General features: G+C 32.9%; 1 protein-coding gene across 5 annotated transcripts in view; it reads right to left on the bottom strand.

Annotated features, from left to right (window-relative positions):
* The window catches only part of LOC100372992 (uncharacterized), a 64,728-nt gene that overhangs the window by 39,388 nt on the left and 2,531 nt on the right, over positions 1-22,809 (bottom strand). For all 5 annotated transcript variants that reach the window (XM_085491038.1, XM_006822289.2, XM_085491036.1 and 2 more), the window contains exon 2: positions 7,676-7,955. In XM_085491038.1, coding sequence (XP_085347164.1) covers positions 7,676-7,914 — 239 coding nt within the window. In that variant the 5' untranslated portion in view covers positions 7,915-7,955. The remainder of the gene's footprint in view (positions 1-7,675; positions 7,956-22,809) is intronic.

Genomic DNA, 22,809 nt, shown 5'->3' with positions numbered 1-22,809 from the left:
AGTTTGCATGGCCAAAGCCCCTGGTGTATCTGGAAGCACCGTGACTATGAATGTGTTAACAGCTACATGTATGGAAAGTTAAAAGCAAAGTGAACAGTACGTCAGCTATGTTTAAGTTCAATATTTATTTTTTTTCACTGAATAATATTCATTTGTTCTAGATAGTATGAATACTAAAATCCTGTTTGCTCATGGTAATCAAGTTTACGCATCCAGACAGACAACTATTTTATCAGTAGAGTAAATCACTGGGAATATCTTTGCTATTTCCGGTAACACTCATTGGAACATTTCAGGAAATTTCTTTTCTTCAGGTGTTCATGATGAATTCAAATTTATCCATCCTGTAGTATACTGTGAAACAATTTAATTGCACAACAGACAAATTTTTCACAAATTTCAAGTCGATAGCAATGAAAAAACTAAACAGCATGTCAGCATAATGAGTGAAATCAACAGGACAGAAAATGATTGACAATCAAATTATGAAATTGGAAGTATGATGTATCATATTTGACTGCTTCGCTGTGCAAATATTTTTGGCTGGCATTACACTACCGTAGGTTTTTTACACGCATGCCTGAGTTCTGAGCGACAATTTAACCATACTTCCAGCTACAGAGCCTTTATTTGCAGAATTGCAAATTGCTTGGAAACGGAACTAAACAAAGCATACATGTAGGGTAGCATTGCAACAGCAACTATCCTAACAGGGTTCGTATTGCGTATTTAAAGTGATTTCCTCCTGATCAGTTGTGTGTAAAAATGATCTTAAAATGTCCATTGTGCATGAAATTTTATGACTGATTGCCATGGCAACCAAAAGACACATCAACTAAAAAAGGTTGGAATGTGTGATGAAAGCCTGCCTGTCTTCCATTATTTTCCGAAATACAAATGTCATTTAATATCTTTATTTTAATTGTTACATTTTGCTATTTTTATATATTTTATTCTGAATTAAATGTACTAATTTTCAGATCATGATAATTTATGAGTGAGGAAAGATGCATCAGAACAAAAAAATAACTTTTTTTACATTTCTCGGAAAGACAGCGAAGTAATAAATCACTGCATTTGAGAGGGCTCTTCAGCTCAAATGAACAGAGAAACAAGAATCTATTTTCAAAGAACACCAAATTAATACTCAAGAAGAGCAGATAGAAACTGACAGAGGACGCAGAGCCAAATAAAAGTTGTCATGGTTACTTGTAAGTGGGTCACCTGAAGGCATGTCTGCATCTAAGATCAATAGGGAAATTAGCATACGGCAATAAACTAGTGGATTAACTCAGCATCCCTTTGTGAAAAAACAAGGATTACATATTAAAATTGAAATTGAAAAAAACAAATTTCAATCAACACAGGATTTGAGGGTGAAATTACAGAAGCTGAAAATATGAGCAGAAATGTAGGGGGTCTTTCGATAACATAGTCTTACTGAGAGAGTCCCTAGCCTTTACACCAGGCAAGAAATAATTTGAAATATCACGGTTGACGCTAATAGAGGAAGTAAAGAACAGAAATTACACTGTTATAATACATAACACGTACTACTACTGCATTAACTGATCCACACAAAACAACTTAACTAGTGTTCCATTTGGCCATCCACAAAAAAAAAAATCAAATTTGCATTCCCACTTCTACGTTTTTAGCTTGTTTTGGAGAGTGATGTTACTCAGACATGCAAAGTGGAAACACAACTTTCTTTTTATGCTGGAATGGTGTAATCAAATGGAACTGATTCAAGATCTGACCCTTCCAAACCAAGCTGTCATGAAAAGGATAGTGAAATATGTTTCAGGTTGACTCAAAATCTTTTTTTCAGTGAAACTATTATACCAAGTTGGATATCAAGCAAGTATGTAGTACATGTTTAGCTAAATTACTCTGCGCAATTTAGATATGTACATGCATGTGCACATGTCAGTTTTGAAAGCTCGCTTAAATGTTGCGCTGCAGTCATGCAACCCCAATGATGTATACATCAAATACTGCGGATTTGGTGTGGTTATAATTAATGACTGAAAGTCATGAATATGCAAAATATTCTAATTAGATGTGCATGGGAAGCAGTAGTTGTACTGCACTAAAATACTACAGGAGAGAGGTAAGAATGCGATGAATAGGGCTAGATATTGACAACTTAACAATCTAGCACAACATACAAGTGTTCATGATCATTTCTAATCAATCAGCATTGTACATTCACAAAAAACATTTTAACTGTCGTTTGAATCCAAGCATTCCACAAAACAAACATTGTAAAGTCATATGACAAACTGACATGAAAAGGCAATGTCTTAGGGATGAAGATAACAACAATCAACCACTTTCGTCAAAGTTCACTGATTTCTACGCCAAGGAAACAGAGTAATAGGCATTGATGGAAACACTTTGTCCTTCAGAGAATTTGTCTGAATGTTTTTGATGAGTAATTAGCTTGACATCTTTATCATTAGTGTTTGTATATTGAAGCCCCAAGGTGTTATTACTTATAGTTCTGACATCATGAATATTCATGTTGGTTTCAATGATAGCTACAATGTTTCGAACATCATCATGAATATTCATGTTGGTTTCAATGATAGCTACAATGTTTCGAACATCATCATGAATATTCATGTTGGTTTCAATGATAGCTACAATGTTTCGAACATCATCATGAATATTCATGTTGGTTTCAATGATAGCTACAATGTTTCGAACATCATCATGAATATTCATGTTGGTTTCAATGATAGCTACAATGTTTCGAACATCATCATGAATATTCATGTTGGTTTCAATGATAGCTACAATGTTACGAACATCATCATGAATATTCATGTTGGTTTCAATGATAGCTACAATGTTTCAAACATCATCATGAATATTCATGTTGGTTTCAATGATAGCTACAATGTTTCAAACATCATGAATATTCATGTTGGTTTCAATGATAGCTACAATGTTACGAACATCATGAATATTCATGTTGGTTTCAATGATAGCTACAAAGTTTCAAACATCATCATGAATATTCATGTTGGTTTCAATGATAGCTACAATGTTACGAACATCATGAATATTCATGTTGGTTTCAATGATAGCTACAATGTTTTGAACATCATGAATATTCATGTTGGTTTCAATGATAGCTACAAGGTTTCAAACATCATCATGAATATTCATGTTGGTTTCAATGATAGCTACAAAGTTTCAAACATCATCATGAATATTCATGTTGGTTTCAATGATAGCTACAATGTTTCGAACATCATCATGAATATTCATGTTGGTTTCAATGATAGCTACAAGGTTTCAAACATCATCATGAATATTCATGTTGGTTTCAATGATAGCTACAAGGTTTCAAACATCATGAATATTCATGTTGGTTTCAATGATAGCTACAAGGTTTCAAACATCATCATGAATATTCATGTTGGTTTCAATGATAGCTACAAGGTTTCAAACATCATGAATATTCATGTTGGTTTCAATGATAGCTACAAGGTTTCAAACATCATCATGAATATTCATGTTGGTTTCAATGATAGCTACAAGGTTTCAAACATCATCATGAATATTCATGTTGGTTTCAATGATAGCTACAAGGTTTCAAACATCATCATGAATATTCATGTTGGTTTCAATGATAGCTACAAGGTTTCAAACATCATCATGAATATTCATGTTGGTTTCAATTATAGCTACAAGGTTTCAAACATCATGAATATTCATGTTGGTTTCAATGATAGCTACAAAGTTTCAAACATCATCATGAATATTCATGTTGGTTTCAATGATAGCTACAAAGTTTCAAACATCATCATGAATATTCATGTTGGTTTCAATGATAGCTACAATGTTTCGAACATCATCATGAATATTCATGTTGGTTTCAATGATAGCTACAATGTTTCGAACATCATCATGAATATTCATGTTGGTTTCAATGATAGCTACAATGTTTCGAACATCATCATGAATATTCATTTTGGTTTCAATGATAGCTACAATGTTTCGAACATCATCAGAGATGATATGATTCTGACATGCATTCCAAAAAATCAAAAATGTGTCATTTTTTTGTTATCATTCATTATTGATGAATGATACACTATATCAAATACAAAATCTACATATACTACTAATCCATTATCGAACTGAAGTTGGTGAAATAATTATTTTTACAGAATATCACAAGGTCAGAAATTAATCCATTAATTTTCTTGCTATAATATGAAGTGCACAGCAAATTTATTAGCAAATTTATTCATTTTTTCTGGTTGGAGTTTATTTTGAAACAAATCAATAGGACTTGTATTCACATTTGCTTATTAAAAACAGGTTTAAAGCCAAAAAAAAAAAAAAAAACCCTACCCACCCATATTTTAGGAAAAATCAAAAGTTTATTTAATTAGGTAAATAAGTTATTTCTATGCAAATTAGCTGTGTTAATTATTTTATTAATCCTGATGATTGCCTAAGTAATCATGCTGAAACTACTTATGTAAATTATTTTGTGTACAAGGCATGATGGTGATGTTGAGTAAATATTAATAACTGTGGAGGTCATAAATGGGGAAAAAAAAAACATACATAAAACCACATGCTTTCTTTGGCCAAATGTGATGTACGATGTAACAGTCTTGTCTAAATACCCACTGAAAGCCTTAATTGTTCTCCTCATTCTCGATAAGATGACACAAGAAATTAGGAATCGCTATCTTTTCACTGGGGTGGCAAATCTCTGATGCATTCGTTTCGCGCATAATACGACTAATTCTGTTTACTATCGAGTAAACTGTATGTGACAGCAAATCTCTTGGTAATTGTCACAAAAAGTCAGAAGGTTATCAACCTCCAGGTAAAGTACTTTAGTACTGACAGGTCTATGAATCTGTGCGTGGACTGTGACGTCAGTATCTGGCGAATGAAAGCTTTTTTTAACTACGATAACCTTAAAAAGTTAATGGGTTGTAACATTTGCATAACAAAATAATTAAATCAGACATTTATGTAATTTTCAAAAGAAATTAGAGATTTATATCCAATGATTTCAAAGAATTTATAGGTATACATGTGTCATGCAACTTTGATATCTGTATACAGTGATATGCGATAAAGATTCTAATCTGTGTATGCGTCAATCAAACATATTTCCAACCAATGGAATCACAGCGAATAATTGTACCAGGGGTAAAAGTTCAATTGCAGAAAGGAGTGAGATTATCACTGTAATACAAAATGCAATAAGCATTATCTACGTAATACAACTGCACTAATGTTTTGTGAATATGCAAGGACACTAGTAAAACAGCCCAACCCTAACCAGTCTGTCCAAAGAATCACTCGTTCGCCGTTGTGTGATTACATCTCAATTTGTGTTAATTAAGCCAATCGCTGACAAAATTTGGCTGAATTCGTCCCTTTTGTGTGGAAAAATTGCTGTCACTGATTGGCTCCCGAGTTGGATGATGGTTTAGTTTTCAAAAACCTCAGGAAAAAAAATTTTCTTTTGAGAATTATCATCCATGTTTAATATAATTATATATACATGACAGGGTTTATTAGGGTTACATCAATGTAATGCATCATGGGAATACAAACTCCTTAGATTATAAATTTCATAATAAAGTTCAAATAGTATTCATCAAATCTTTCAGTGCCAGGAGACCCCGTCATTTCACACTAACATAGCTGCGATCAATAAACTAAAACCTATATATTCTCCAGATCTCCTAGACAATTTTTAAAAACAAATTGGATCAAGATCAATAGCAGCACATTTTTTGAAATTGAAATTTTTTTCTTGAGAGATATCCCATTAAGCAGCCAATTTACGAAACCAGTCTCAACTTAGATCTGCCCTCAAGATATTGAAACTGGTGGGAGAATTACATTATTTTAGATGCAATTTACTTTGCTGAAGTGTACAATTTAGGTCAAGGTGTGCAATTTATTTTTCCTGAATGGTGCAAGAATCCCAATGGAAATGGATTTTATTTGTGCTGACACAAATAACAGATGCATGTTTTTCATTTGATGTGCACCCTCAGAGTGTGTCCAACTGCTGGTTTGACGCCCTCTGCACACAAAAGACAAACAACTGACTAAATATTTAGTTCACTCATACATGTAACACATAGAAGGGCACTTCCTCATAACTCATTATTTTAATACCTTTATTCTGATTTTAGCATCATCACAGAAAACTGCGTGTGCGATCAAATTACATATTACTGTTATTTTCCCTTTAAATTATAACCAAATCTCAGAAAACCAGTCGAAATGGGAAGGGAATAAAACATCATAATTTGTGACTGAAATTTCATTTAATTTGATTGCGATGGTAAATCTAATTATTGTTCAAATACAGACTTGCTGAAGATTGAAAACAAATTTGCAGTTTGTCGGCCATTTTGTTAATACAGTGTATTTCACAATAGTATTTTGTTTCAGATTGATTGCATAAAGACAGCATAACAATTGATTTATGTTTTGTTCATTTGCATATGTAAAGATATTTATTTCCAGCGCTCCCGCTGCTATCCAATTCGAAAAAAGCTCAATTTATATTATGTCGTGATTTTATTTGACATATTAAAGTCTTGTAATTGGTTAAAAGACGAAATTAAATTATTGAATAATTAATTTTGAATGACAGCAAAGTAGTACCTGTGTCGTGTAAGAATTTGCAAAAGGTGTCCAGCAGACCAGTCACCACTCTAGGCAGGGAAATTAAAAACACAAAAGAATACCATTCCTGTTTGTAACCTTGGTAACTAAGGCAACCATGATGTAACTTAATTTAAAGGACAAGTCAATGCTGTAATTATGTTAGTACACATGTGTAGGTGGAATGCACCCTGACAATAGGAGAAAACAGATAATTATTTATACATGTAGATCTCAAACTATTGCTACTTGCTGTACATCGGTACTCCCACAGCGCATCCCACTTTTTACATAACTTCCTGGTGTAACTGTGCACTGTTATATTGCCTGTGTAAGTAGTGATGTAATCTTTCTACAGTTCACCATTCACCAGGGAGTCCCCCCGAAGTACACAATGGTTCATTTATTGACCTTTTGAGCTGAGCATGAATCGCTCGCCATGTGGGTTTTTAATTCCAATTCACTAAGTGAATGGCCCAAAGAAAGTAAAACTAATTTCTAGTCACAACTCACAACATTTTCATACTCGCACATATTGAAATAAAAAATAATAATGAAAAAATTTATTCTGCTATTCTAATTTCATTGAGACAAAAAGTACCACAGAGAACTTTCACATATTCTCAACAACAAAAATCCTGTCTGGTAAATATCACTAGAGAGGGAAAATACAGATTTATGCTTAAATAGATAAGTGTCTATTTTACCAGTTCGTAACCTTTCTCTGTTATTAATGATGGTACGTTAGTCTATTCTCAGAGGTCGTGTACAGCATGCTAAACCACCCTGCCTTGTTAGTGTACCACTGTGTAAAAACAAACAATTCCTCAAATACCAGTATTTGCGATATTTGAGTGATGACAGGTCACAGTATACTGACAGATAAACCAGGTAATCTACATCTATAAAATGATATATATATTGTATATTTTCTAAAATTATTCCTAAATTTTGGAATATGTATTGTTTTCAGGAACATTTTTGGTGATACATGTATAATACTAACCCTTGTTCCTCCATCAGCTCCTGCAGTTCAATACATTTCAGCTCCACTTTCCTCTTCCGCTCATGGTCCAATATCTCCTGGTTTGGCTTCTTCAACATCGCTTGGTCCAATTTCTGTAATTCCTCTTCTGACTTGTAGTCTATTTTGTCTTTGTGCTTTTTGACGAACGACATATTCCGTGTCACGTAGCCGTTCGTCCCGCTGCCCCGCGGCGTGGTCAGACCAATACCGTTGTACATGACTGATGGCAGAAGACAGCCGACTCGAGATCAGCGTACAACTAGAATAAAAGAGAATTAAACGTTGTTCAATACTTGTGCGTAGAAACAAGCTGAGCTAGAGGGGCTCAACATTTAAATGGATGAATATAACATTAGAGAAAATAACCACAAAGCTAGGGAGTCCAGCTGTCAATCTTACAACCACACATCATGCATAAAAGAATTGATCACAGTTTCATCCCAATTCGTCCGTTAAATAAAGCACTCGCTATTTGAGTAATACAGTTTAGAAATAATTTCCAAGAAAATCAATATTATTACATTATTTCTGCAGGCACATCAGAAAGTATAGCTACACTGAATAACATTTGAAACGTAATGTTTATTTTGTGTTCTTTATATAGATTTTAACAATTCTCCAGCAGTTCACACATTTAGGTTTAAATGAGTGACCTACATGAACATGTTCATACCACTGCAATTATTCATCGTTTTAAATACACAACATGTTACACTGAATTCTTGGCATATTTCATTTCAATAGAATCTGTTTGTTATTTAGTGGTGAACAGACAATTGATCATTTAGTCAATACGACATTACAGAGCAGAATTTCTTCCTAGTATATGACTAGTTTGTTTCTTACAAATTTTAAATAACGATCTATCATAAAATATAGGAAATTTGTAAATTTATTGACAATGAGACATCTCTATCAAGTCAGCCCAGAATGGAGAAATTATTATAATGTGTGCAGTTTGAAATCGAAATAAATAAATACAAATTATTCAAAACTGTTGACTTAACTTAAACATTACTTAAATACAATGATTTTAAAATGTAAATCAAAATATTTTATTTTTATGTACATGAACTAAATAACTGATAACTTGTGACCATGGAAAAACATATGTCGTAACAACTGACCACGTACAATGTACCAAAACGATAACTGCAGAGTTAAATAATAATTTGCTAATTGGCATAATTTTCATAATCAAATTAAAATAAAAACCACTACCAATGATAGTAGTTGATTCTATTTGTTTGCGCATCACGTTTGGGCGCCAATTCCATCAAAATTTCATATCACATTTTCATTCAATGCTCATATTACAAATCATATAAAATTCATTAGAAAAAAAATAAAATGTTCATAGATACATGTATAAATAACCAATAACGTGCTAGGGGTTGTTTTCAAAAAAATATATAAACACCAACTCAGACATATTATATTTTATTCATTCATTCATTCATTCTATCTACAAATAACCTAAAACATGGGCTTGTGTGCGGTTACAGGAATTTAAAGGTGCTTTATTTATTACTGTAAAATCTGTATTAGAAACAGTGTCTTCTATTAAAATGGTACAATCATGCAACAGAATGGATGCGGCTTCTATTAGAGAACCTACACATATGAGAAATGATGAATTTTTGGTTCTCATTTCTAATACAGATTTGACGGTACTGGTAGCATAAATACAACTTTATTTCATCAAAACTCCCACACTACATAATATTTTTATTGTCATTTCAATTTATTATTCGTAAAGGTGTTTATTCGAGTATGGGGAATTAGGGGTGTGGTTACAGATTATGCGGATGTATTATTGTGTAAATAAAACTTGACTTCAGTCAAGCTTACCATCAACTATGACCAAAATTCCAAATTTGTTTTTTCTTTTTTATGACGTGGGCCACACAAAGAAAAAACAATTTCTATTCACTTTATAATGACCACAAGCTATAAAAGTTGACAATGCTGGTTGGTTAGATGCTGTTAAAGTTTATTGATTGCATGCATGTATGAGTGTATTAATGTAAACAGCAGTAGGGAAACCAAAAGTAAATTACTGATCAGTAACCTTTGTCATTCATAAGTTGAGATGAAGTTCAGTAATGGTTAAGCGGGAAATATTTGACGATTGAGTACATAGACATAAGTGACCTTTGTTGATAGCATGACAGAAAAGGTTTAGTGAAACTTCACCGGCATTCAAGACGACACTTGACCGAAATCACGAGTGAACGCAACAAAATCACCTTCACATTTATATACATTTGTATCAGGGAGTTTCTAACAAAACCATTAATGCTATTCAACTAAATGAAAAATGCCAGTCAGAGGCACATGCTTTTTAGTGTTTATTGCTATGATGGACGTCGATGGGTAGTCAATTGCACGAGCAGCTATAGTACAACATCCACAATCGTTTTTTTGTGTGAATATCACATGACCAAAGGCAATATATTACCTTGTAAATGATTCCTATTGTTATGAATAAATTAAATAAATTTCAACGACTGCTAAATTCCAGGGTCTAAATGCTGGTACATGTATTTGGATCACATCATACAAATATACCGGTACACCTGAATGAAAATCACTTAAAGGAAACATCAATGCAAACAACATAATGACCCCTAAAGAAAAAGCTCCACAAATGTAGGAGAATGTAATTTACAGTTTTTTTATATCACTTTTCATTCTCTAGATATTCAACTTTTCATTAGTATTATTAGTCAGCCATCTTGATTTTCAAGCAAAGGATTGTGGGTAAAGTATGACATCATAGAATCTGTTGTCAGAAATTGAGAAAATGATTTCATCTACTAGAAACTGGAGTTGTCTATGCATACATGACAAAGAATGCAACTCTGATTCAGTCACTGGTTGGCCACATCTACAGTTGTCACTATAGAGCCAGTGGAAGAGGAATTTACTTCAGGTAAAAAATTATACTTCACTTCATTTCAATGAAGCTACACTTATTCTGTCATCTTCTTAATCAAGAATTTATAATCTAAGGGTATGCATATTTCATATGTACATGTACATGTATTTACGACGTGATGCGATGAAGATCGTATTCTATTTATACATCAATACCAATCAAGTATTTCTAACCAATGTTATCACAGAACACAGTGGATACTTGGAAAGGTTGATTGGGAAAACAGAAATGAGGCCAAGAGAAAAAATAACTGGTTCTTTATAACCCTACATGTACATTTGTACAATGTACCTTCTCAGTACCCTATTTTAACTGCACAACCCTAAATTTGCTTGGCCGTACTCGAGAAAACGTCAATAAATTATTCCAGGCTACATGAAAGAGATTTGCAAAACTGGTTAAACATAAGGAACTTTAAACATAATTTATGATACTCGCATCTACAAAACATATGTAAGAAAAATAAATAAAACACAGTTATACCAAAGTAAAAATATACAGAAAGATGAAAAAAAAAATTCTGATCCTGTTACAGAAACCACTAACTTTTTTCATTGGCCTGAGTAAGATTATCGCCGTATTGAAAAAAACAAAAAATGCACGCTATATACCGATAAAAGCAAGGACACTAGAAAAACATTCCAAGACAAACACTAACGAGTTCTTTCACAGACTCATTAGTATTAGTTTATGTTTGTCATGCAGATTTGTGATGATCTCGCAAGACTCTTCTTCTCGTGAGATCTTCTTCTCATATCACACTTCATGCTTTATCATATCTCAGAAATCCGTGATTTAATATTTATAATAATCCCTACCATTTTTTTTAATAACAGAAAACGATCAAAAATGTTACAAGGAAGTAAACGATTTAAACTTGCGTGACAAGATTCCTTGACCAGCTGTTTCAGAAAACATTCAATGCTTAAGATTTAGATTTGGTTTCTAATTTCTCTTGGATGTAGCTTTAGTCCAATTATAGCACAATACACGTTTCCAACAAAGCCTATTTCCATCCATTTTGCGACAACACCAAGAAGTTTCTAATTTCATCATTTTGTGCATTTGAGTTTGGCGTTTAATAATCAACAATCTTTTTCACTACATTCATGTCGATCGAAGGAATAAATTTGCAGACATGACGGTGAAGCACTAATTAATTTGGTTTTATAGAAACTAATTCAAGTGACATAGCAATGTGACAATGTGTAGTGATTGAAATGCTGAATTCATTATAAAACATAAAATGAAGCAATTAATCTTCATAAAATGTGAAAGCTTGACTCTAAATATTAAACAAATATTTCTTTTGACGTACAAGATGAATAGTTTGGGGAATGACAGTGAAGAAGAAAGACGTTACAAACCCACACATACATGATGTAGATCCCATTCTGTGTCGTTAATTAAGTATGAACACCCTGACTGCTAACACATTTTTGATACAGGATTTTCTTGAAATGTTGCTAAATTATTTTTTCAACTACTAATCAAAAGTTTCAAGAAAACATGGAGTATATAAACTCATTATTATAAACCAGGATTGCATATTAAATAATTTCAAAAGGACCACTACAAAAGTAGGAATTCACGCTGATTATAATCCATAGAAATAATTTGGGTACGATCACTGTTTATATGCTGTTTATCATTATCATTTGATGAAACCCATCACTTCATATGGTGCTTCACAATTTCCCACATTTTACTATAAAAAGACAAATAAACGTTGTTATGCAGCAAGTTTGAAATTATGTGTAAACAAACAATATATTTTACATACTGTAAAACACTTTATTTTTGCTTAGAATTAATTTTCGCTATTTTCGCTAAAGGAATGATTCAGTCAAAATATAATCCAGCGAATATACCTTTTTCCCTATACTTTACATTCAACCTGTCAAAAACCTGTGAAAATTAATTCCATACAAAACACCCAAAAAGTTTTTTCAACGAAAATTAATTCCAGCTAAAATGAAGTATTTTACAGTCAACAGTATACGTACAGGGGACTTGTGTCAAACACAACACATCACAGCAATTCCTAATGCTTTAAAACAGATTTTTTTACAATGCTGTTTTATGATCGTTCTCTTAGTTGTCACAAATTATATGGACATTCTGATTGATAACAATTTATTTTTCATGATTTAATGCTTTTAGATAGATTACCATGAAAACGGTTCCAAAATGACAATTTTTTCCAAGAAATATAAATTTTGTGTCAGGTAAAAATAACGAAAAGCTGTTGACAGGTCCTACGGTAATCAATAATTTAGCAGCACTTTTGAAAAAAAAAATGTTCGCAATTATTTATAAATAAAATGTAAATGTCAAATATTACATGATAATACATTACAAGATGAATGTAACACATGAAGTGATCTCAATCACCTCATTTTTCTGTTGATGAATATCTCAGCCTGTGGAACTATTGAAAGAAAGTATTAAATTCAACAGACTCTATCATGAGGCGCCAAATGCATTACGTAAATTAATGAGCCACTGACATTACTTGCAGACATGAAGACCTCCTTTTAGCTATCAGGTACTAGTACATTGTATGCATTTTTTTTTTCATAACGAATCATAATGGATATTAAAAAGAAAAAAAGAACAGGAAAAAACTTTTGGTCAATTTTTCCTGCCAAATCTATGTACATGTATGCAGGTGGTTTTTTATTTTTTGATATTTTTATTTTAAATTTATCTGTAAATTTGCTTTTGCTTTGATTTTTTATGATAATTTATAAAAACAAGTTATTTTTTTCCTGCACCAATTGCAAAGTACAAGCATTGAAAATAAAAGGTACAGCTAGTTATTATTACAAGACAGGTTTCATTCAACACCATCTATGAATGACCCCTTCCCCCCAAAAATTCATGCCTATCAGGGGTACTTGAGATTGCTTAAGTTATATCAACAATTACTGCACAGTATCATGATTAACAACCACATTAACGTTTCAATAAATTCACTTTTGTTGTCAAAACAGGAGCTTTTCTCATCTACCAACAGTGCAGGGGGGGAACCGAACCAGCGTACATCATTAATTATTTCAGCACCATCAATGAATAGCGTTATCAAAACACAGGATAGACTCTAAAGACACCTGTTATGCTGCATGTACATGTACGTGTAGTATAATTGAGCTCAGGAGACACCTGCTCAGCTTTTATAGTTTTTGTTTTTTTCAATCAAAAGCATTTCAAATTAGTTTGTGGAGATTATTCAGTGGTTTCTTACTACAGGGAAAAAAATCAGTCGATGTATGCAAATGACTGGTTATGATATTTAGAAGAATGCATTAAATAATATGTGAACTGCATGGTGAATATTTGTTTAGGTAGTCAGTCTGCATAAAAAATGAAAAAGCCCTCCATTTTCAGAACACTTCACCTTTTAATAAGTGATATACTAATATTAATGCACAGACTACCGTAAAATTAGAAGTCGCACCCATTCTTTTTGAACAATTGAGAAGCAAAAATTCATCATTTCTCATATGTGTAGATGCTCTAATAGAAGCCGCATCCCCTCCATTGCATTGTACCATTTTAATAGAAGCCGCGGTTTCTAATACAGATTTTACAGTAATAGGTTTTTTATTTATTTATTTATTTATTTCATTTCAGTAAAATTCAGCAAATCTTATAGTCATGGAAACACCGCTAACACAACAAAGTAAGCTCGGTTTGAAGGAGCTGTACAGGCACTTTGTGTGGAATGTTTAGCGTGAGAATCGAATGAAAGGGATTAGCAATGTAATTTTGTTGAAAACGATACAACAAAAACGCAGAATACTAAGTTAAACAAACCTCTTCTGGTTAGGTGAAGCCATAATCATCTGTTCATCTTTCTATTGTTTTTTGAGTACATGTATTACTATAAAAGTTTAAGCATTCACCAAGCGTGCGCGTCACAAATACAACAATTTGTTCAAATTTGCCTGTGGTGGAGACTGTTTCAGTGCGGTCTGTAGGTGCTTGGAAAATGAAGAGTTGTGTTACAATACTCGTCATTATACATCAAGGGTCAAATGAAACTGAAAAATCACTAGGCCAGCGGCAAAATTGTCAGCAGGGCCCCATGGTTACTCCAGTTGCATTTCTAATTGTATTCAGAAACTGACATGGTGAGTAGTGCATATAGCTTACGCACACACGACAACGTTTTACAACGGTTATTTCAGAGTACAGTTATGTATGTTGTGACACATTGACAAGAATTTGGTTTCAAATCCAATAATGGTGATGTATATGGCTTAAACACTCAACATTTACACTACAACAGGTTTTAAGGAGGGAGGGAGGGTGATCCACACTTAAAAGGCAGACTTTCACCTGTTCGTTCATAGCCATTATTTTGAAAATATCAGACTCAAATGCTAAATCATCAATCAATCAATACTTAACATTTAAGAAATGAATTGTTACCATGGCAATCATTAATTAAAACATACGTCAAAATAAGCTTCTAACAGCCGCCAGCGTCAATTCACTTGAATCAATAAACGACAAACGGCGGACAAAATGAAGAGAAGTGACTCAAAATGACTGCAGCTAAAGGTGACACAGGAAATAAAACGTGCATAATGATCGTTAATGGTGTATCTTTTGACAAAAGAGCATTCACTTCCTATGTCTAAATTCTTAAGTTTGTTTAAACGTTTTATGATTCATTTTTACATAACAAAGCAAATTGCGTTATTGTGTAAACAGACGAATGCAGCCTTGACTAACATTTTAATAACTGCCAAAGAAAGACCATGATATACATGTAGATATTAACGTGGGTAAACATGTATTGTTTAAGATGTTGTGACCATTAATTTCCTGTCAATGTCTGCTCTGCTCTGCTTCTGCATTTCTCTAGAATAACCAAGCAATACTGTAAAGGGGGTAATTATTCACTGGGTTTTAATTTAGCTTATTTCGCTGACTGGAAAATGCGCTAAATTAAAACCCAGTGAATATGTAAAATTTAGCATAGAACACACTATCTAAATGACGAAACCGTGAATTTAAAACCCACTGAATATGCCTGAAATGGTAAATCAGTGAAATTTAAACCCAGTGAAAATTAGTCATTTTACAGTACCAAGCATGTCGGTTTCCATATTTTTTTTTTTAATGCGAGTCACTACTCAGGATTTAGAGACACTGTCCTCAATTTTATAAGAGTTTTAATGCCAAAAAAAATATTTTTGACAGCATTTGAAGCTTTTGATTGCATAATTATTTTCATGATGACAACCATTTTTTCAGAAATTGGTTGGGAAATCAGGCATTGTATACATTTAATGATAAGTATCACAGTGACAACTATACACTTTGTACAGATAATACATGGCAAATTTACTATCAACTTTTGCTGCTAAAAAATGACACAATTTCAGAAAGAAAAGAATTGCAGGAGTCTCTGACACAATTTGCCATAAAACCCAGGAGAAATGTTCACTGCCTTACTTACAAAATTCATGAAAACTCATCTCTTGTGAAAGTAAAGTTGTTTAGAGTACCTTGCATAACACACCTCCTAAATGATTGTAAACCATACTATAGAAACATTGTGATGGATCACAATACCTCTATACTGCATGGATGACTGATTTCTCTAAGGAATTTTCAATGAATATTTGTTCTTCTTCAGGCATTTCCTTGTGTTAGAATGTTCTCTTGTGACCATGCGTCTTTGGAGAATGGATATTTTTTCCTTTCAGACATTTCCCTATGTTAGAATGTTCTTTTACAAGCATCCATGTTTTGAGAAAGGATATTTTTTACTATGCAAGCATTTCTTCGGTATTAAAACACGTTTTTGTGCACATTAATGGTTAGAGAATGGATGCACGGTAGCAATGAAATCAAGGAAACCACGCATACTACGAGTCTATGACCTGCAGTTAGAAAAGGATATGCCACCATTTATCATTATAAATCCACAAATCTTAACAATAATGAAAATGAAAAATTGTACGAACAAATTATTTAAACGAAAAACAATTATTGCAAATTATATAATGCAGTAAGATAACCTCAAATGATATTCATGTTTGTTGCCTAGCAACCAACCAACTATTCATTCACATCTAACTTGCTCATTTTTGGTAGAGGTACATGTACATTGTAACCACTGTGGTGCCTAGTTGTTAAAGATTGTTAAAGAGGAAGTTGGTATGTGTGTGTGGATCAAAGCTGGTTTAACAAGTGCACTTTATTAACCGAACCACAACATTTATAAAAAGCACAGTGCTGAGATTCACTTCGAGTATATCAGAAATATAATCTTACAATTGAATACGAGTTGTCAAAACGTACAGTTTGGTGACATAATTCAAATTTTGTATAGTTCAATATGCATACAACCACCCATGTACTAGTACATTTTGACAATAAACCCTACTTTCACATTGTACAAATACAAACAAGACATTTAAACCTTCCTGACAGTAACATGTAAGCGTTGTATTAACCCGAATGAAAAGTCTTGAGTCACGGCGAATACTTCTATCGAGTCGCCCATTTAAAAACCGCTTCAACTAGCCAAGGCCAATCAATGATGTGCGGGGTCATTAATTAAATAATATTAATTTTATTAACACTTACACATTCCCCGAAGGGATTGGCAATGTCTACAAATGTTTAAGAAGGATAACAGGTTAAAAAATTAAATAAATAATATAAAATAAAAACATACAAAAAACTAAGCTAATACATTACTGTAACAGAGAAAGAAAATATTAAGACTAAATTATTATACAATAAAAAGATAGAAAAAATGCAAAACTTAACTGTGAACGAAAATTGTCACTGGGGTTGCTGTCTTATTTCAAAACACTTCTTTAGACACCTTGCTACAGGGAGTGTTAAACCACTGTTGATTAGCAAGGCTATGAATTGTGTCTTTGGTGACAAATTTGGGTTTTGCCATTTCAAATAAGACATTTCTATCGGGGGTACAACTTTTGCATGACATCATTAGGTGATATTCATCTTCTACTTGATTCTGATCACAAAGGTTACATAATCTATTAGCAAGGGGTATTCCGTTGTGTCTGTCAGTCACAATATTTTGCAGGGTAACAAGGTAAGTTTCAAAAGCAAAATTGTTTTTTTTAATTCTCTGTATGTTCTTAATTTATTTATATTTCATTTTGGTTTGATTGATTGTCGTTTTGTAATTCACTTTTCCAAGTTGATATAAATGATGTTTGTATATTTTTATTAATTTGTCCTAATTGCCTTGTTGTTAGAATTTCATTGTTGTCAACCAGGTTATACTGGTTGATGTTATTCAAAAGGGAGTCTACCATTTACTATTAATTTCTTAATATTATTAATTTACTATTAAACTCAAAAACATCGTAATGTTATTACTTCTACACCAGGCAACACCAATTAAAACCAACATCGATTTAGAATTACTGTGGTGAATGACATTGACATTTTTTTGCTTTTCCATAAAGCAGCAGTTTCCCTTTTTTAATAATCAAAACTACCCTTGATACCCTGGAGAAGTATGTCCATTGTTTCACAAGAACGACTGTCCCAAGAGATTTTCGTCTTCTCAATTTCTCAAGATAAACGTCCCAAGGTTGTTTTGTTTACTAGAAGGAAATATTCTTTGACAGCATTTCATGAATTAATTTCCATTGCACAAAAAAGCAGCAAATACTCTTACTGAAGCACAGAATTGGCATGATTTTTCCCGGCCATTCACGCAAACTACAAATCAAGACCGCATTCATAGTTGTTGACAGCCGATGGATGAATATGGATGTATTGTGACGTATTTTGACCCCTGGAACCTGACCTTGCATTCTTGCCACATTTACTTTCATACCTGTTCAATTTCCTTTCATTATTTCATCCATGATATTTTATATTTAAAACCAACCTTTATTTCACAGTCACTCAAGTTTTCATTTTTCTAAAATTATCTTACTGATCAAAAGACTTTTCACTCCCATCATGCAATCTCCCATAGTACTTCCGCAGACACAGCGACGATCGCCAACATATCTACAAATAACCTTGCTCCCAGGAGCTGAGGAATCACATTGTCCACAAGAACATTCAATTCCCTATCATAATGTCATTGTGGCAACTGAACACATTATTGCAGCCTTAACCAGACGCAGCTCAACACAAGCACATACATTTTGTGCCTGTAGTCATTAACCAAAGTTTTCCCTACTTAGTAATTGAATCCATCGGTGAATGGTTTTCCTATTGCATCAGAGGCAAGTCCACCTAGGGTAAGGAATTGACTTTTTTTGCTGTGCAATGCAATGCAAGATTGGAATTGAAGTCGGATAGATCAATCAACCACTACGATAATCTGTGACTATAACAACTGATATCCCACAATTCAATGGTGCATTCCCAGGAAATTATGGTCATCTTTGATATTTGAGTATTCAACGTGATATTATGAAGACCATTTTATGGCAGTTGTAAACCTTTATTGCTTTTCACAGAATAGTAGCTTAGAACCTATCAATTAAAGCAAACTACTGGTACATCAGTTTGGTTCCCAAATTAGAAACTGACCAATTACAGAGTATATAATTTGCATGAACAAGTTGATGAAACAATATTAATTCAAAAATTCAATTAACTTTCTTAAATAACAATTTATTTGCAGTCAGACAAAACAGAGAAAGTCTCAGTGATGTGAGTAATTGAATAGATGATTGCTTAAGAGACTTTAAAGCTAATTAGGATGGTTGTTTTTTTTATTTGAAACTGTAATATACAAGCGTTGGTTAGCTTGTACACTGTATCTCTATTGATTTTAGTTCTCAGGAAATGACTCTTTCAAGGTGTGCTAGAAATGTATCAATATTCAAGTCCAATAATCAGGAAGGATTTTATTGGGTTTAACAAGAAATGTTTTAACGGTTTTCAAAAATAATGAGGCTATTTGTTTTGTTGATACTGTTGTTGGCATCTACATTTTGCAGGATTCATCACCTTGTCAACAGAGGGTGCTGTGCAGTGGCGCACACTTTTTGGCAATGTGGAGGCTGATCGGAAACATAAATATTTTAAGACCTTTATAATATTTATTCATTCAGATATAAAACCATATTACCGGTATCTAGGATTAATTAATATTTGCACTTTTAAGTAATACATTTTGATGATCCCTAAAGAAAACATGCTATAAGGGATCAAAACGGAAGAGCTAGGGACAACTCTACATTATATCTGGGACCTTAAGTTCAATTTTCAAGATCCCCAATTACATGTAGCTACCCACATGACTGTCATACTAATTATTCTCTGAATTCTCATTTCCATACTTGACAAATACAAGTTCTTTTCCTTCAGTTCTTTCACTACCCCCCCCAATTTCTGTTTGAATAAATCCCTCATTCCGATACACGTATATCCTGTACTAAATTAAGAGCAATGCATCAGAGCTTTTTGTTGACAGCCTCCTGAACTGTCACAACTAGAAACCCACCTGTCTGCCAGAATTCACACTTTATTTCTACTCCTGCATTAGGATAACAAATACATGCTAACTATAATTAACATCTTTGCACATTACAAAATCACTCAACAGACATAATACAAATATGACATTCGATAGCAAACAATAATGAACACTGAAATGATAACTATTAAAATAAACCCAGGCATCAAAATGTAATTATCAGAAGACAAGCAAACATCACAAGACTCAAAATTGAATAATGAATAATGAAAATTACATTATATTATATTATAAATCTTATACTACTGTATTTTCTCTATTAGAAGCACATCTCCAATACAAGAACACTCAAACCAAAAAATACATTTATTGTATGCTCCATGTAAATTATTATACCGTAATATAAAATTAATTTGATAATAGACATTATTATTTTTGTCAATTGGGTATAAATAAATATGTAATATTTTTGGAGTATTTAACATCAGTGACGCCTCTCCAGACTTTTATTACTGTTTGAGTTATATAAAAAAAAAAAAAATTGACAAACTATCTTAATGGCTTGCATATAATTTATGACAGTTCCGTGAAAATAAATTACATGATAACGACAAGCTAAACTTACAGCTAAAATACAGTAATTCATGGTACGTGTTTGTGTTACTTGCTTCAACGTTAAAACTACATTGTATATATGCATGCATGCTACATGTACATACTGCCAGAGCTCAGTTGTCTGAGGCAAATCTGATTACTATTAATACCTGACAATTGTAGCAACGTTAGGGGTCGCTTTTAACCAGCAGTTGTTGATTTATTGGTGCTGGTACAAAAATGTATACATATCTCTTACTACATCTAACCAACTACCTACATGTATTATGCAAAGACAATAACCCAGTCAGTGTGAGGACACACCTCTTATCTACATGTACCTACATGCAACCTCAGCCATAATAAAGTGTTAAAATTTTGTAGTGGAACTGATGGGCGAATTTTATCTGTTCATATCCTGGCTAGTAAGGCTTCGATTAGCATAAATCGACATGATTCTAATGAAAAATTCATATTTCATGGAGCTCACTTTTCAAAAGCTTACATGAATAATACAAAGTAATTTATAATTATTTTTTTTTTCTGGATAGGAATCATAGTACCTATACTACCACTGTTATTTCGGAAATGCAACGTAAAGCTTAATATACATACACTTTCAGAAAGGCGTAAACAAGAACTTCAACAACAGAATAGCATTTTTCAGTCTCAGATCTCAGATCTCAAAATTACAATTCTAGTACTCAACAGACACAAAAAATCCAATTTTTATTTGCAATAAATAGAGTAGTTATGACTTGTGTACATTTAATAATAAGACTGACTCTTGGAAATGAAAGGCTTTCCTGTTCAGTAGCAAATGAAAATTAAATTACCAACTCATCCATTATAGGAGATAGGTATTTTATGAGATTGTGATCAACAACATCTCTTCTAATAAAGTAAGTAATTCTTCTAAATATCATTTGCTTATTCTCCACTTAATCCTAAAATATTTTTTGAATTTGGTGACCATGGCTGTTTTACTACATTTTCAAACCTAATTGACATAAAGAATCAACCTTTTAAATGTGGCTGATTTATTTTATTACACGTAAGTCGTTCTAAGCTACTACTGGTGTACAATCACTTTCACTCAATGCACAAAAATCAAATTCCTGTCCTTGAAAACTCCCTATAGATGGATAAGAAACCGGAATACATACAAAGACAGTACATTTTTTTTTTATCCATCATGAACACAAGCTTTATAAACACATTAATCATGTATGACTTGAAAGTACAGAACACCTGGACCAGACATGTTGCCACTCAGGGTATGCTGCAATGAGTTAATACTCTGCCGACGGATATGTTGCAAACTAGGCTTTTAACTTTCCAGTCATGGTATGAACACATTGCATCAACTATTAATGAGTTAGGAACTCAGCAACAATACTTTAGGGAAATAATATATGAAAATAATAAGACTAGAATTATCCAATTTTAGCATTAGCAATTTAATTGCCTACTACTACAATAAATAATTAACTAGAGTGAATGGTTTCATTTCACCAAACCTGCCATATCTGCTTTATTGGGATCAATGCGACTAATGCGCTACATTTGATACCGTATTTGCTCTATTAGAAGCGCATACACTTTTATATATAATAGGTACATTACGGGTGTTGCTATGGCGAAATAAGTCATATTTTAACCTTCTGAGCACCTAAGTCAACTTCTGGCATCATCCTCGAAATAGTTCCATTTTTAGTCCACTCTTTTTCCCAGGAAATGTTGACGAAAATTTCAAATTTGTTGATAAAAAATCTAAAAGCAATGTCACATTTTCTCTATTCTGTCTAAAATTACGACTAAAGGCAGTAAAAATGACAGAAAAAGTCAACAAGCTTATCCCATTTTGAGCAGGCAAGTCAATTACTTAGCAGTGACGTAAATAAGATAATGTGGTCAAAGAAAATGTACATGTAGAATATCTGCTCTGCATAGCTAGGTTTCACTTTCATTACACATACTGTCATAGTAAATAATATTTCATAGCTTATTAGTCCGATTCACTGTTCTCTGACTTAAGGATCTATGGGAGTGTGTCTGTCAGTTCGTTCGTCCGTCCGTCCGTCCGTCCGTCTGTCCGCCTGAACCTGCATCTCAGACATGCCTTGAATG

Source organism: Saccoglossus kowalevskii, chromosome 16 (assembly GCF_978046115.1).
Source record: "Saccoglossus kowalevskii chromosome 16, keSacKowa6.1, whole genome shotgun sequence".
Taxonomy (NCBI): domain Eukaryota; kingdom Metazoa; phylum Hemichordata; class Enteropneusta; family Harrimaniidae; genus Saccoglossus; species Saccoglossus kowalevskii.
This window is presented reverse-complemented; position numbering and strand designations above follow the sequence as displayed.